The 17,843-nt window shown below is 35.5% G+C and overlaps 2 protein-coding genes across 5 annotated transcripts; both read left to right on the top strand.

The window, feature by feature from the left end:
* The first annotated feature begins 222 nt into the window (after nt 1-222).
* Nucleotides 223-4,488, top strand: LOC130999302 (receptor kinase-like protein Xa21). 4 transcript variants are annotated; one of them, XM_057924814.1, is made up of 4 exons: nt 223-1,212; nt 1,287-1,505; nt 1,580-3,574; nt 3,668-4,488. In XM_057924814.1, the coding sequence occupies exons 1-4, from the start codon at nt 300-302 to the stop codon at nt 4,009-4,011; spliced, it is 3,471 nt and encodes a 1,156-aa protein (XP_057780797.1). In that variant the 5' UTR covers nt 223-299; the 3' UTR covers nt 4,012-4,488. The 4 variants fall into 4 exon arrangements, with proteins under 4 accessions (XP_057780797.1, XP_057780795.1, XP_057780796.1 ...); XM_057924812.1 differs by having other exon boundaries at nt 1,580-4,018; nt 4,134-4,488; XM_057924813.1 differs by having other exon boundaries at nt 1,580-4,018; nt 4,126-4,488.
* A 3,427-nt stretch (nt 4,489-7,915) lies between these two features.
* Nucleotides 7,916-9,313, top strand: LOC130998792 (LRR receptor-like serine/threonine-protein kinase RGI5). Its single transcript, XM_057924198.1, has 4 exons — nt 7,916-8,117; nt 8,192-8,410; nt 8,497-8,642; nt 8,912-9,313. The coding sequence occupies exons 1-4, from the start codon at nt 7,916-7,918 to the stop codon at nt 9,311-9,313; spliced, it is 969 nt and encodes a 322-aa protein (XP_057780181.1).
* Nucleotides 9,314-17,843: the final 8,530 nt, after the last annotated feature.

Below are 17,843 nucleotides of genomic sequence, written 5' to 3'. Positions count from 1 at the left end.
CAACCTCAAGTCTTCGTTTTTGTCTCAGTCTCTTTAAGTGATAATTGGGGCCAACATTTGTATGGACCACGAGAGAGTAGGGATGGAAATAACATCTAACCACGACTTGACTCAAAACCCACACCAATCCACACTCTCAAGTCAAGCAAGTCTTGTACGTTATATTTGTCCAATCAACACTCTCATGTCAAGAAAGTCTTGTACGTTATATTTGTGTATATATATATATATATATATGATGGTTATTGGATGCACTTATTAGCTACTTAATTATCATAATACAATCATAATTTGCAGCCATGGAGAAAAAGCTTTCTTGCATTTTGCTGTATGCATTCCTAATCACCATAACCTTCCCAATGCTTTCTTCTGAAGCCAAAGCCAAACAACCTCTGAGCCTTGCAACTGATCAAACTGCCCTTCTTTCACTCAAACATACATCTCTTTTACTTGCAACTAATTTGACCAACTCCACCTCCGTCTGCACCTGGATTGGCGTCACTTGCAGCTTCCGCCATCACAGAGTAGCTACCTTGAATCTCTCCAACATGGCTCTCTCCGGCACCATTCCTCCACAGCTCGGCCACCTCTCCTTCCTCGTCTCCCTAGACCTCACCAACAACCTTTTCTATGGAGATTTGCCTCAAGAGCTTTCTCTCCTTCGCCGTTTGAAGTTCATATCTTTCCGACTCAACAACTTCACCGGAGACATCCCTCCGATGTTCGGTCAGTTACCAAAATTAGAGTACTTGAATTTACGCAACAACAGCTTCATAGGTTCCATCCCAAAATCCCTCTCAAACCTCACAAACCTACAATTTCTTGACTTAACTTACAATTCTCTAAGTGGAGAAATTCCAAAAGAGTTTGGGAGACTTCAAAGTCTACAAACTCTGTCTGTTCAATTCAATCATTTGTCGGGTGCTATACCATCAGCCATATTCAACATATCGACCCTTGTAGCTATGGCCTTCACACACAATGAATTGAGTGGAAGTCTTCCAACAGACATGTGCCATAATCTTCCATTTCTAACTGTGATTGGTCTTTCTGAGAATCAACTGAGTGGCGCGATTTCCACAAATGTATCCCAATGTTCACGGCTTGAGGTGTTAGGCCTCTCTTACAACTCTTTTAGTGGGGAGATACCTTCAGAAATTGGGTACTTAACATCTCTTCAGATTCTATATATTGGTGGTAACAAATTGAATGGTATGGTTCAAGTTCTTATCACATAAATTTGTGTAAATGAGATTTTATTAGTTTCATGACACTTTTTTTGCCAGGAATACTACCACATGAGATTGGCCATCTTCAGAGTCTGGTTAAGTTTGGTGCTGAATGGAATGAGATTGCGGGCTCAATTGATTTCAATATTTTCATGAATATGTCTTCTCTGCAAATCATATATCTAAACCGCAACAAATTCACGGGGAACCTTTCAAGGAATGTCGGGAATATTACCATGCTAACAGAGTTACAGCTCGATGAAAACCATTTTACAGGTAAAACAGAGTAATTTTCATGTAAATTATCTTTTCAGCTACAATATGTGTTTTTGAAATCTCATGTTTTGCAGGGCTTATTCCCACTGAATTTGGCCAACTTTACCATTTGGAGTTATTATCATTAGACTTGAACAGCTTGAGTGGTTCGATTCCACATGAGCTCTTTAACATTTCAACTCTTCAGATGCTTGGACTTGCCGGCAATGCTCTGTCAGGGGTTCTTCCAACCCATTTATGCCATGCCTCTCCCTTTCTTGAAAAACTTTATCTTGGCAGAAATTCTATCACCGGAGCAATACCCAACTCTATCTCTAACTGTTCTCGACTCACAATTCTCGCACTTTATAGAAACAAATTCAGTGGTTATATACCTACTCATCTCGGCAACCTAAGACTTCTCCAAATTCTTGAACTGAACAACAACAATCTTACCCAGGCACCATCTTCTTCCTTCATTACTTCATTGACAAATTGCAAGTCTCTAACTTATTTCGATATTTCTCATAATCCTCTAAATGGTGTCATTCCAGCTTCTGTCGGGAACTTATCTTCCTCCCTTTCAACATTCACTGCCGGCAATTGCAAATTCAGTGGTAGCATTCCTGTTGAAATAGGCAATTTAAGCAATTTGATGACATTGGCTTTGCAAGGCAATGAGTTATCTGGTAATATTCCACTAACTATAAGCCATTTGCATGAACTTCAAGGATTATATCTGTCTAATAACATGTTGGGAGGCTCAATACCACATGCTATATGCAATCTATTCAGCCTCGGCAGTTTATCTTTTAGCGGGAATCAATTTTCAGGACCAATTCCTAAATGTCTGGGAAATGTCTCTTCTTTAAGAGATCTATATCTAGACTCCAACATTTTGAATTCAAGCATACCATCAAGCTTATGGGGCCTAAAAGATTTGATCACTCTAGACTTGTCCTCGAATTCATTAAATGGATTCTTACCCCAAGAGATAAGTAACTTAGGAGCAGCAATATATATAAACCTATCGATGAATCAGTTGTCAAAGTCTATTCCTAGCACTATTGGGAAGTTGCAGAATTTGATTAATCTGTATTTAGCAAATAATAGACTAGAAGGTTCTATTCCTGTGTCTATGGGAAGCATGATCAGTTTGGCAAATCTTGACTTGTCATACAACAACCTCTTTGGTTCAATTCCAAAGTCTTTAGAAGCACTTCAACACCTCGACTACTTTAATGTCTCCTTTAATAGTTTAAGTGGAGAAATTCCTAATAGAGGTTCTTTTAGAAACTTCACTATGGATTGTTTTAAGGGTAATGAGGCATTGTGTGGAATCCCCAAGTTCCATGTCCAAATTTGCACTTCAATTTCTAATCACAGATCAAAGAGAAAGAAGGTGGAACGAGCTTCATTTATTGTTTTCGGGGTTGTGGCTTTCATCTCAGTTGTTTCTTTGGCCTTTATAATTGTCAAAAACAAAAGGAAAGATAAGACGACTAGAAGAGAAGTTGATGAGCTGAAATCCATTGTGCCGGAAAGAATCTCTTATTATGAACTGCTGCAAGCAACGGAAAGATTCAATGAAAGCAATTTACTTGGCACCGGGAGTTCTTGCTCTGTTTATAAGGGAATTCTTAACAATGGGAAGGATATCGTTGTCAAGGTGTTTAATATGCAGCTAGAAGGTATTTCAAGAATATTTGATGTCGAATGTGAGATACTACGTAGCATTCGACACAGGAATCTGACAAGCGTCATAAGCAGTTGCTCCAATGAAGAGTTCAAGGCATTAGTACTTGAATATATGCCAAAGGGAAACCTTGAACAATGGTTATATTCCCACAACTATTGCTTGAACATGATGGAAAGATTGAATATAATGATTGATGTTGCATCTGCTTTGGAGTATCTTCACCACGGTTATTCAATGCCCATTGTCCACAGCGACTTGAAGCCTAGTAATGTGCTGTTAGATGAAGACATGGTTGCCCATGTAAGCGACTTTGGGATAGCAAAGTTGTTATGCGATGGAGATAGCTTTGTGTTAACCAACACGCTAGCAACATTGGGTTACATTGCTCCAGGTGAAGTTTCTCTAAATATATTTATTGCACTTCACTTTCAATCAATTAATTGTGTCTTCCTTTCTGCATACATCATGATTTTTGTTGTTCTAGAGTATGGCTTGGAAGGGCTAGTTTCAACAAGGTGTGATGTGTATAGCTACGGGGTGATGTTGATTGAAACTTTTACAAGAAAAAGGCCTAGTGATGATATGTTTTGCGGAGATATGAGCTTAAAGAGATGGGTAGAACTCTCACTTTCGGAGGTCCCAGATGAAATGATAGATACCAACTTAGTCATGAATTTGGAGGAAGAAATGATTGACAAGAATATGCAGTGTGTATCATCCATACTTGAATTGGCTCTAAAATGCTCTGCCGACTCTCCCGGGGATAGAATCAACATGAAACAAGCACATGCAGAGTTGCAGAAAATCAAAAACCGATTTTCCCAATGAGATTCAAGTAAGCTATTTCAAAGTTCTATGTTATTTCTTAAAGGATATTCATACCCCAAATTTCTATCGCAAAGTTAGCTAATGATGTCTTCTTCATTTGGTGGCTTTTATGAGGCATGTAGTGTTGAAGATTTTGAAGAGGCAGTAGATGCTAATTGGGGCGAGGCACTGGATAGTGGTGAGGTGGATGACATAAATTAAGAATGGAAAATTTGGCTTGGTCCTTTTGTTGGTTTTCGCTATCATTGTTAATTCCTTCTTCTTGTTTCTGTTTTTTTTTTCTCGTTGTAATAGACAAGTACTCTTTTTCCTTTAGTGGTGTTTTCCCATTGGGTTTTCGCCAGAAAGGTTTTAATGAGGTTCGGCCTTTAGTTTGCATCTTTGTGCTTTCAAGGGCTTGCTAGGTTTTCTTTTTCGTTTTTCTCCTTTATGTAATTTCTATTTCAACATGCTTAAAGTTTTTGTATCCCTCTTTCATCCATATTTTATGTTCTTGAGTTTACATATAATCTTCTTTGTCATAGCTTAAACGGCAAAATCTTTCAAAAGAGTTTTGAAAATTTTGATATTCCATTCACAGCCGAACTTGATCAAGCTGCCCAGAAGCGCAAACCCGACTTCACATGGCATAGAAGGTAGCAGCAATTGATTGTGATACTCATCGAGCACACATTCAATTCGACGTCCCATTGGCGTATTTCCCCCCAACTTTACCGTGTAACTCAACAATTTGTTATGCAGTCATATATTCAATCAAACAGCCTCTTTTCTCCATCGAGATTACTAAAATATACATGTTTGGATAAAAATATTTTGGTGGGCATATGAACTATAAACATTACTTAGTATTAATTTGTCACATGCACACTTTGTCACACTGCACTAAACGTGGGTTTTTAGTATTAATTTGGAGCTTCGATTGTTCGGTCAATTTTTTTTTATTATTATTATCTATATATGTTAATCTCAAGCAATCATGTAATTTCAACTAATTATTTCAAAATTCTCCCATTTTCTTTATTAAAGCTTATTAAAATCATCCAGTGAAATCTTGCCCGGTCATTATTAAATTCCTAGGTCGGTTCCTGTGTGAGAAGCGGATGTACGTGCCATGTAGTTATGTAGAATAGAAATTCTCATAGATGGTGAATTTCTTATTAAAGTACTTAATTTCTTTTTGAAAAAGATTTGTTTTCGAATTTCTTTTAAATCTAAAACTGAAAATGGTGAATTTGTTAATTTTTTTTTTAATAATTGGCCCGAGTGTTATGTTGGTAATCGCATTGTGACCATTTTGTTGAATCACGAGATCCCATACTCAGACTCCCAAGTAATTTTTTTTCCTTCTTTCCAACTCCCAAGTTTTATTTTGTTTGTATCTTCAATATATTCCTTTAGAATCTTGAATATTACTATAGTTGATATGACAGTAGACAAATATTGACAAAATCATGAATTTGGATCCTTAAATGGAGACCGTTAATGGCTCTCGTTTTATTCTATACTCAATATCGTGGCTGAATAATATAAATCGAGATAAATTTATACTATATTTATTTGCATAGGACCATTTCTACCAAACCTTTTTAGAGGCCAAACCAAGGCATCTCAAAGGTTTTATTGTTTATAAATTAATAAATTGAATTTGTGCATTGAAATAAGTCAATTTGTTAGTTTCACAAATTTAAGAAAAGTTATAACTCTATCTAGGAGTATAAATTTTAAGCCCATCGAACACGTGCCTATTAAACAATCTTATAAATTGAAAATAAAATCATACTTGAATTCTTTTAATGTATTGAACTCGAATACTCTAATATGAAATTTAATATGATCCTACTTACACAGTTACGTACACGCAATTCCATTTCATCCCTAATTAGTCACCTGAGAAAATATCAAGACTCAATTTATCAATGATCGATTGCTATTGGTTCTCACTAAAGACAAAAAGAAATAAAGAAAAAAAAGATAAATGATAAAAATTGAGTAACCAAGAAAGGAAAAGTGGCATACCAACTTTTGTCAAAAGTATTACTCACTCCATCTCGGATCAATGTAAATATATGATTGTTGATGACACGAGTTTTGATAAATATTAGGTGAGTATATTGGAAGTGAAGAAAATAATTCACTTTATTGTAAAATAGAGATAAGAAATGAGTTGATGGTGGAGTAGTGTCTAAAAATGACAAATGCACATTCTTGTAGGATGCTCGAATATAGAATATAGAGAGAAGCATACAATTTTATGGGACGAAGAGATTACAAAACACCACCAAAAAAAAGTGTTGTAACACATGTCATATTTTTATTGAATGAATAAATTTCTTTTGACCAAACCTTTCGGTTAGGATCATTAACAAACATATAAAGTATTATACACAACCTGAAAAAAATACTATATATGACACATGTCATATTCTTATTGAGTTGAATTATAAATTGTGCATATAAAAGAAAGAGAAATGATTTTTTTTTTTTTTGAATTAAGATGAAGTATGAAATTTAACTTGAATTAAGGTGAAAATTTAAAGCGTTACAAATTTAATTGAATAATTTAATCTTGGTTGAAATTATTGCCATAAAAAATTAATTTGGAATTAAGGAATTTCAAAAGCGACATTAGTACCCCTATAAATTTACTTTTACTCCTCTTACACTTATTTTAACAATTTTCTTATAACTCGTGCGAAACCCCCAAATAAAACTATTTTTCATGGACAGAAGGTGTATAATAATAATAATAATAATAATAATAATAATAATAATAATAATAATAATAATAATAATAATAGATTATTATTATTATTGGAGAGATGACCCGACCGGAATAGAAGTTGTAGATCCTTGAGAGACGGCCCTAAATTATTAAGTGTTAGAAACAAAAATATTTTATATTTTTCAAAAAATTATTTTATAATAACCCGATTTTGCCTCAACAAGATTTGTAGAGGAGTCATTAATTAAGTTAATTCGTACCAAAGAGAAAATTAAATTGTTTTAATTCCAATAAACGATTTGTTAAAATTGTAAAGCAAATAACCAAACTTTGTACCTTGCATAATTTTAATAATATTATGCGAGTGTGATTGAAAGTTTTCATATGAATATCACGTGAGTTTTAAATGATGGATTTTCAAGTTCATTAATTTTTGAAGTTGGGCTGGACCAAATTGATTGCTACTTTTAAAAGTATTTTGGCTAAATTCTTTTTAGCCCATTACATGCATGATTACGCATATTTATACAGCTATATATTAAAATTATTTTCTTCACCTTAATTAGAGCATCTCCAACAGTACCTCCTCATCTCAAGGTTTTTACTGACATCATCGTACTCATATCATCATATTCTCCTACTCTTACTTTCACCTACAACAATACCTCCTCAAATTTAATTTTGACTGCTTTCCACACCAACTCAATATTTATTCATATTTATTTAATTCTCATATTTATTCTTTATAATTTAATATAAATTAATTATTAGCGACTTAATTATCATAATACAATCACAATTTGCAGCCATGGAGAAAAACCTTTATTGAGAATTCATATCTTTCCGACTCAACAACTTCACCGGAGACATCCCTCCGATGTTGGGCCAGTTACCAAAATTAGAGTACTTGAATTTACGCAACAACAGCTTCATAGGTTCCATCCCAAAATCCCTCTCAAACCTCACAAACCTACAATTTCTTGACTTAACTTACAATTCTCTAAGTGGAGAAATTCCAAAAGAGTTTGGGAGACTTCAAGGTCTACAAACTGAAGTCTCCAAACTCTGTCTGTTCGATTCAATCGTCTATCCGGTGCTATACCATCAGCCATATTCAACATCTCGACCCTTGTAGATATAGCATTGTCATACAATGAATTGAGTGGAAGTCTTCCAACAGACATGTGCCGTAATCTTCCATCTCTTACTGGGCTTCATCTTTCTAAAAATCAATTGAGTGGCACGATTCCCACAAATCTATCCCAATGTTCAGGGGTTGAGGTGTTGAGCCTCTCTTACAACTCTTTTTGTGGGGAGATACCTTCAGAAATCGGCTACTTAACATCTCTTCAGTTGTTATATCTTGGTGGTAACAATTTGAATGGTATGGTTCAAGTTCTTATCACATAAATTTGTGTAAATGAGATTTTATTCATTTCATGACACTTTTTTTGCCAGGAATACTACCACATGAGATTGGCCATCTTCAGGGTCTGGTTAGTTTTGGTGCTGAACAGAATGAGATTGCGGGCTCAATTGATTTCAATATTTTCATGAATATGTCTTCTCTGCAAAACATAAATCTATGGCGCAACAAATTCACGGGGAACCTTTCAAGGGATGTCGGGAATATTACCATGCTAACAGAGTTATACTTCCAGGAAAACCATTTAACAGGTACAACAGAGTAATTTTCATGTAAATTGTGTGTTTAGCTACAATATGTGTTTTTAGCTACAGTTTTGAAATCTCATGTTTTGCAGGGCTTATTCCCACTGAATTTGGCCAACTTTACCATTTGGAGACAATAGGATTAGACTTGAACAGCTTGAGTGGTTCGATTCCACATGAGCTCTTTAACATTTCAACTCTTCGGAGTCTTTCACTTGTTGAGAATGCCCTGTCAGGGGTTCTTCCAACCCATTTATGCCATGCCTCTCCCTTTCTTGAAGGATTTCTTCTTGGCATAAATTCTATCACCGGAGCAATACCCAACTCCATCTCTAACTGTTCTCAACTCACAATTCTCTCACTTCAGTGGTTATATACCTACTCATCTCGGCAACCTAAGACTTCTCCAAGTTCTTGAACTGAACAACAACAATCTTACCCAGGCAACATCTTCTTCATTCATTACTTCATTGTCAAATTGCAAGTCTCTAACTACTTTGTCAATAGGTGATAATCCTCTATACGGCATCATTCCTGCTTCTGCATGTCGGGAATTTATCTTCCTCTCTACGAGAATTCTATGCCGAAAACTCCAAATTCAGTGGCAACATTCCTGTTGAAATAGGCAATTTAAGCAATTTGATGATATTGTTTTTGCCAGCAAATGAGTTATCTGGTAATATTCCACTAACTATAAGCCATTTGCATGAACTTCAAGGATTAAATCTGTCTCATAACATGTTGGGAGGCTCAATACCACATGCTATATGTGATCTATTCAGCCTCAATACTTTAGTTATTGTTGAAGATAAAGCAAAAGAGATATGGAGAAATTTTGTAATTGTATTGAACTTGAAACTGAGAAGTGTACAGATACAATATATAAACGAAGCCATGCTTCTGGTGTAACTGAAAAGCTAACCCCTAACAACCTAACTAATTTGCTGAGCTGGCAGCTGATCTAACAACTAACAACTTTTCATAACAAACACACTTTTAGCTTAGTTATACATCTAACATACTCCCAAGAACTGTTTGAGCTTCAACCTCCGGGATCTGAGTCAGTGAGCTTTAGCTGATTGCGAAGTTAACAAAACCTATATTCAGCGAGAGGTTTAGTGAAAATATCGGCGATTTGATTTTCAGTGGGAACATGGCCAACTTCCACAACCTTTGCCAGTACCTTTTCTCGAACAAAGTGAACGTCGACTTCTATATGCTTAGTTCGAGAGTGAAACACAGGATTGGCTGAAAGGGCGACGGCACTGGTGTTATCACACCAAGTCTGATGAGGACTGGGAATAGATAGACCAAGTTCTTGACAAAAAGATTGCATCCAGAGAAGTTCAGTGGTAATATTGGCAAGTGACCGGTATTCAGATTCCGCGCTACTTCTAGACACTACCGGTTGCTTTTTAGAACTCCAAAGCACGAGATTATCACCAAAGAAAACACAGTGACCTCCCGTTGATCGTCGATCATCAGGGCAGCTGGCATAGTCCGCATCAGCATAACCAACAAGTCGAAGATGAGATGATGGTGTGAACTGCAAGGCAAGTGAGGAGGTACCTTTGAGATACCGCAGAACTCTCTTGCATGCAGACCAATGTGAATCCATGGGTTGAGACAAGAATTGGCTTAACTTGTTGACAGCAAAGGCTATGTCTGGGCGAGTGAGAGTCAAATACTGAAGACCACCAATGATACTCCTATAGAGAGTTGGATTAGAGAAAACTTGGCCATCAGTTTTAGAGAGCTTGGGAGAAGTAACCATGGGTGTAGCGCAAGGCATGGAAGAAGCCATATTTGCCTTGAGAAGTAGTTCATGAAGATACTTTCGCTGGCAGAGTGAGTAAGAGGATGCAGATGGTTTGGTTACCTCAATACCCAGAAAATAGTTTACTTCACCAAGATGCTTTAAGGCAAATTTGTCATGTAACTGAGCAATAATGCTATCCACAGCAATAGAGTCATCACCTGTGACTAAGATGTCATCAACATAGATGAGTATCAAGAGAAGCTGTCCATTTGAGCTTTTGTGGAACAGAGAGAAATCAGATGCAGAGCGAGTAAAACCAAGTTGATAGAGATAACTTCGAAGCGTATCATACCAAGCCCGAGGAGCTTGTTTAAGTCTGTACAAAGATTTCTGTAGTTTGCAAACATATGTTGGATGGGCAGCATCTTCAAAACCTTGTGGCTGATGCATATAAATGAAGTCATCCAAGTCACCATTGAGAAAAGCATTATTTATGTTTACTTGCTGAATACTCCAGTCTTTAGTTGCAGCGAGAGAGAACAGAAACCGAATGGTGGAGGCTTTGACAACAGGGCTAAAGGTTTGAAGGTAATCCACCCCTGCAACTTGTTCAAAACCTCGGGCGACAAGACGAGCTTTGAGCTGATCAAGAGAGCCATCAACTAATGTTTTGATGCGAAAAATCCACTTGTTACTTATGACTTTGTGACTAGGGTCAGGTGGCACCAAAATCCAGGTACCCTTGATGCCTAGAGCAGTGAACTCCTTGTTCATGGCTTCAAACCAACCAGGATGTTGCAGAGCTTCTTCAGTGGATAGAGGAAGAGAGGGAAGTGGCTGTTTCTCAGATATATCAGCAGTACTATGGACATTGAAAGCTTCATACACAACAATATCAGTGGTATTAAGCTCATTATTCACATTAACATAAAAAACCTGAGCAGCAAAACTTTTTGGTTTAGAAATCCCATGTTTGGCACGGGTCATCATAGGATGATTGTTTACTATCTGAGGTGGTGGTGAAGGTGATGAGAAAGAGACTTGAGATGGAGAGCTGGCAGTGAGTGATTGAGAACTAGGAGTAGAGGATGAAGATGAGATGGGTGAGTTTGGATCAGGAGAGGAAGTGATGATGTCTGGTGATGAAGAATTTGTGGAGATGGATTGAGATGAAGATGAGGCAGGTGATGAGGGAGGTGATGGAATAGGTGGAGTTGGAGGTCTGGATATATGTGGGACAGAGAAAGAGGGGAGTGGAGACTGTGATGAAATGGAGGGCAGAGAGACAGGAAACATAGAAGTAAAAGGAAATTCAATCTCATTGAAACTTACTGTGTCTGATATATAAATTCTTTTGTCAGGACTGAGGCATCTGTATCCCTTATGTGATTCACTATAACCAAGAAAAATACACTTAGCAGACCTATATTGAAGCTTGTGATGTTTGTATGGTCTTAGGTATGGAAAACAAGCACAGCCAAACACTTTGAGTATGGTATAATCAGGAGATTTTTGGAATAAGACTTCAAAAGGAGACATGTGATTTAGTGAAGGAGTGGGCAGTCTATTTATGAGAAAAGCAGAAGCTTGGAAGGCATCCCACCAATACTCATAGGGCAGTGTGGATTGAGCTAGAAGAGTGAGGCCAGTGTCAACTATATGTTGGTGTTTTCTCTCAATCCTACCATTTTGCTGATGAATATAGGGACATGGATGTTGGAAATGGATACCTAGATTCTTGAGATGAGTAACTAGAGGTCGAAATTCTCCCCCCCCCCCCCCCCCCCAATCGGTTTGTAGAGCCTTGACTGAAAGTTTAAACTGACATTGGACATGAGCTAAGAACTGTTGCACTACTGTGGCTGCTTGAGACTTTAGGGTAAGAGGAAAGATCCATGTATATCTAGTATAATCATCAACAAAGGCTATGTAATATTTGTATCCAGCTGTGGAGGTGATGTGTGCAGGACCCCAGAGATCAGAGTAAACCAAATCAAAAGGAGCTTTGGAGGTTATAGCTTGTGTGGTGTGTGGTTTTTGGTGTAGTTTGCCAAGTTTGCAAGCTTCACAGAAGTCAAGTTTTGCACCATTAAAAGGAATGTTAAGAGCTTTACAGACTTTTGCTAAAGCATAAGCAATTGGATGACCTAAACTCTGGTGCAGTGTATTCAAAGAAGTATTACAGATGCCAGCAAACGACTCAGATTCATTACACAGTACAGAAGTTGAAATGTGATTGGACTTACTTTTATTTCTAGGCAATACAGTAGAAAGAGCAGATGAAGTACAGGAAGATGTAAAAGCAGAATTACAACTTCTTGACTTGGAGAGTGATGAGAGGTCGAGCTGATAGAGGCCATTAGAGAGGTTGCCCTTCAGGAGAATCTGGTTGGTGTGATTGTCCTTAACAAAACAAGAGTTATGATTAAATTCAATGGTAACATGATTATCCTTTGTGAATTGGGAAATACTAAGTAAATTCTTAGTGATTTGAGGAACATAAAGGATGTTATTTAGCAATAAGGAATGATGAGTAGAAGAGGAAGGCAATATAGAGTTTGAGCCAATAGAAAAGATAGGGATAGATGTACCATTGCCAACCACAAGAGATTCTGAACCAGTATAGTCATTGCTAATGGCCAGATTATTCATGTCATTGGTGATGTGAGCTGTGGCTCCACTATCAACATACCAACTGTTATCACCATTGGAATGTTCCTGAGAAAACAATGCATCAGAGGAACCATTAGAATCTGAGTAGAAGGCTTGAGGAGAAGTGGCTGAATTTGCAGTAAAGTTGATGTCAAAGTGCTTGAAGCACTTTATAGCTACATGTCCGTTCCTTCCACACAATTGGCATGTTATAGTTTTTCCAGAGGATGATCTGCCACCACGGTTTGTAGAGCCTCCTCTGTTAGAACTGAAACCTCTGCCTCCTTTGTAGGCAACATGTGCAGTTGGTTCAAAAGGATTCAGCACCATAGATTGTTGCTGTTGCAGCCTGAGCTCATATGCTTGAAACGCATATTGAACCTCTTGAAGATTCTGATTCTCAGAGTGATGCATAATGCTCACAACCAGTGCTTCAAATTCCGGTCCAATTCCAGCTAAGATGTACATAATCAGCTCGTCATCGTTGATAATCTGACCTACGGCAGATAGTTGATCCGCAAAGCCACGCATTTTGAGAAAATACTCATCCACGGATTGAGAACCTTTTTTAGTAGACTGTAGTAGCAGGCGAAGTTGCATAACTCTTGCCTTTGACTGCGACATGAACAGACGTTCCAACACATTCCAGAGAGCAGCAGCGGTTGTACAGCGGACGACATGGCCTAGCATTGACTCTCCAAGTGAGGAAAGAAGCCAACTTAAGATAAATTGATCCTTGCGATGCCAAACATCATAATCTGGATTGGATCTGGCACCACCAGCGGAGGAAGAAGGAAGAAATGGTGGAGGAGCAACAGCGGAAGTGGAGATGAATCGATCGAAATTATGCGCATGGATTGTAGAGATAGCTTGAGCACGCCAGAATGCGTAATTGGAGCGATCAAGCTTGATGATCGTAGGAAAATGTGGAAGATGAGGAGAGTTAGATCTGGAATCCATTGTTGAAGAGAGCTTTGCAGAAGTGATTGCACCGAAAAACTTTGGAGAAGATCGATCTAGAATAGATCGAGAGAAGTATGAAAAAGAAGGAGAAAAACGATCTAGAATTGATCGGAGTGAAGATCGATTCACGTATAGAATTCGATCTTCACGAACTGGCGATTGATACCATGTTGAAGATAAAGCAAAAGAGATATGGAGAAATTTTGTAATTGTATTGAACTTGAAACTGAGAAGTGTACAGATACAATATATAAACGAAGCCATGCTTCTGGTGTAACTGAAAAGCTAACTCCTAACAACCTAACTAATTTGCTGAGCTGGCAGCTGATCTAACAACTAACAACTTTTCATAACAAACACGCTTTTAGCTTAGTTATACATCTAACAGTTATGAGCAAGAATCAATTTTCAGGCCCAATTCCTAAATGTCACTTCTTTAAGAGATCTATATCTAGACTCCAACATTTTGAATTCAAGCATACCATCAAGCTTATGGGGCCTAAAAGATTTGATCAATCTAGACTTGTCCTTGAATTCATAAAATGGGTTCTTGCCTCAAGAGATAAGTAACTTAGGAGTAGCAATATATATAGACCTATCGATGAATCAGTTGTCAAAGTCTATTCCTAGCACTATTGGGAAGTTGCAGAATTTGGTTGACCTGTCTTTGGCAAATAATAGACTAGAAGGTTCTATTCCTGTGTCTATGGGAAGCATGATCAGTTTGGCAAATCTCGACTTGTCGTACAACAACCTCTCTGGTTCAATTCCAAAGTCTTTAGAAGCACTTCAACACCTCGACTACTTTAATGTCTCTTTCAATAGTTTAAGTGGAGAAATTCCTAATGCAGATTCTTTTAGAAACTTCACTATAGATTCTTTTAAGGGTAATGAGGCATTGTGTGGAATCCCCAAGTTCCATGTCAAAATTTGCTCTTCAACTAACCACAGATCAAAGAGAAAGAAGGTGGAACGAACTTCATTTATTGTTTTTGGGGTTGTGGCTTTCATCTCAGTGGTTTCTTTGGCCTTTAGAATTACTAAACATGTAACATCACAATAATAGTTAATAAAATTTCTTTTTCTTCTTTATTTTGTATTTTCAAGCATTATCTTTTGCTTTCATTTGAATGTAATTAATAAAGGAGGTTTTGATGTATCGGAAAATAAGAAACTCATTATTGAATTATGAGAAATTGTCTATAGCATTTTAATAAATGCATAATGAAACATATGTGTTCTAACGTTCATTGGTTTTGACTATGCAACCAACTGTTATATAATTTTATTTTAATGGAATTGCAATATATATGTTGATTAATTATAATTTAATTATGTATCTTATTTATTTGTTGTCTTAATACGAAAGTGAAATGTAATATACTACTAATTAATAATTAACTAGCTTTTGCCCACTCGTGCGATGCACGATAGACATTGAAATTAATTGATAAATTTAAATAAATATAAATAATAAAAAATCAAATACTTACAAAATATTCCTTCCGCCCCTCAAAATTATTCATACTTTTCATTTTTGGACACTACCCCACATAATTTTAACAATTTTACCCTTTTAACTTGTACTATTTACTCATAATATAGTACTTAACAATACCCTTGATGTGGGACCCTATCTCCTCTATCATTACTACAAACAATTTTTTATTAAAACTCATGTGGGATTCAACCATACATAATTTTGGGGGACAAAGATAGTATGTTTTAAAAATAAAATATAATAATTCACATCAATTAATCATTAAAATTCTGAAATTAAAAATATAAATTTTTAATTTATACAAAGTGTAATAATAATTACTCCCTCCGTCCACCAAATATATGCCACTTTGCATTCGGCACGAGTTTTAATAAAATGTGAGTGAAGTTGGTAGTGGAGTAAGGGTTTCACTTTAAATGTGAGTGGAATGGTGTGGACCCTACTACTAAAAATGGATGTGACATATTTTTTGTGGACGGACGAAAAAGGAAATTGTGGCATATTTTTGGTGGACGGAGGGAGTATAATTATTAAATAAATTTAATAATTATTAGATGAAAATTTGCATTATGCATATTACAATATTATTCATCATAATAAATATTTTCAAACACAAACATAAATAAAAAGTACTATTTTTTTCAAACTTATTCATTTTAAATTCGTCTTTGATGATTTTCGTACTATATTAAATTTAAGATACATATTGATTATATTTTCATGAATCAAATTTGATGGTGTTTATAAAATAATTAAAATAAAAAAAAATAAAAAGTAGTGAAAAAACTGGTGGAGGAAGACAGAGAAAAAGAGAAAAAAACTGGAGGGCAAAAAAACTCCTCTTTTATATAAATAGTAATTTTTTCACAGAGGTGTATTTAATGGCTGAAAACGTGGCTTTGTGGAGCAATTACGAAAAAATATAATATTTGTATTACATTATTAAAAATATATATTTTTTCTTAATTTGTTCTTGAATTTAGTTAAAAACTTTAATTAAAAAATTATATTACAAACAAACCGTGACTTTGTGGAGTTTCAAAAAAAAAGTCGTGACTTTGTGGCTTAGTGGGAATGTACACATTTTTTAAAAAACATAGCAAAAACTGCTTTATTTAAAAGCAAACTATACAACCGTTATTTAAACAACAATCCAATTAGATTTGTACATTCTTCTACGAAAAATTGACGGTAAACAAATTTGAATTTAGCGGTAAATTTTTTGAATTATTCTGAGAAAAAGTTACCGTTATACTGATCTTTTATATAATATATAGATTTGGGTTGGACTTGGGCTGTTTTTTGGGTTGGATTTTGAACATGTCGTATATGGGCTGGATTTTATTTGTTGATAATTTGGTAGAATATAAATACAAAGTTTGAATCGATTTTATATATATATATATATATATATATATATATATATATATATAAAAACAAGTTTGATCAATTGATTTTATTTCGTTCTGTAGTTCAAAGACCAAGTGCAGTCATTTTCTTTACTTGTAATTCATGCTTGTTTTGATAAGTGCAAAACCGAAATCAAATATACGAAGTTGAGCAACTTGTTTGGAATGAAATGATAAGTTAAGGTTACTAATATCTTCATAAAGAAACCGTTTTAGAAGTAATTAAGTCTAATTAAACGCTTAATCAACTTGTTCCTTAATCGAGCATAAATAAATATGAAAGGAATTAATAATGTTGACCAAGTAATTAATAGGTTCAATAATGAATTAAATAAAGGGTAAATATCACTTTAAACCCCAAACTATTTTCGCACTATCAATTATATCCTGAACTATCAAAAATAATTTTTAAACCTTGAACTGTTAATTTTGTATTAATTATACCATTCTTTCATTTTTTTAGCTTCAAAAATTTGACGTGGCTCACCGGATACCACAATATATTTAGAATCATTCTTGTTTTGACCTATATTATATAAAACGACGTGATTATATGCATTACTCATTAAAAATTAAAAGGATGAAAAATGGATAAAGGGTACAATTGATACAAAATTGATAGTTCAAGGTTTAAAAAATTATTTTCAATAGTCCAGGATATAATTGATAGTGCGAAAATAGTTTGGGGTTTAAAGTGATATTTACCCTTAAATAAAAGTGGGCATGAATTAAATAATGGCAGCCCACTTGTATAAACATCTGAAGCCCAAGTAAAATAATTCAATCTGAGCCCAACGAAGATGGCCCAATTACTAAATGAATACTTGGGCTTAGGTAAATAAATAATAATCTATCCGTCCCACGAATTTTGAGTCACTTCTTTTCGGCACGAGAGTTGCGGAATTGAAAATTAGTATTTTAAATGTGTAGGTAATAAAGTAGAAAAATGATTAGACAATTAGAAACTCTTATTATTTTTTTTTCTAATCCTTATTATATATAGATATGACTCAAGATTCGTGGGATGACCGAAAAGAAATTGACTCAAGATTCGTGGGATGGAGGGAGTATAACGCACAACTAATTAAATCATTGGGCTCAATAAATAAAAATGATTATGGGCCCAAAGAAATAATAAAAAGTGTCCAATTAAAT

The sequence above is a fragment of the Salvia miltiorrhiza genome, chromosome 8 (genome assembly GCF_028751815.1).
Source record: "Salvia miltiorrhiza cultivar Shanhuang (shh) chromosome 8, IMPLAD_Smil_shh, whole genome shotgun sequence".
In the NCBI taxonomy this organism is placed as follows: Eukaryota; Viridiplantae; Streptophyta; class Magnoliopsida; order Lamiales; family Lamiaceae; genus Salvia; species Salvia miltiorrhiza.
This window is presented reverse-complemented; position numbering and strand designations above follow the sequence as displayed.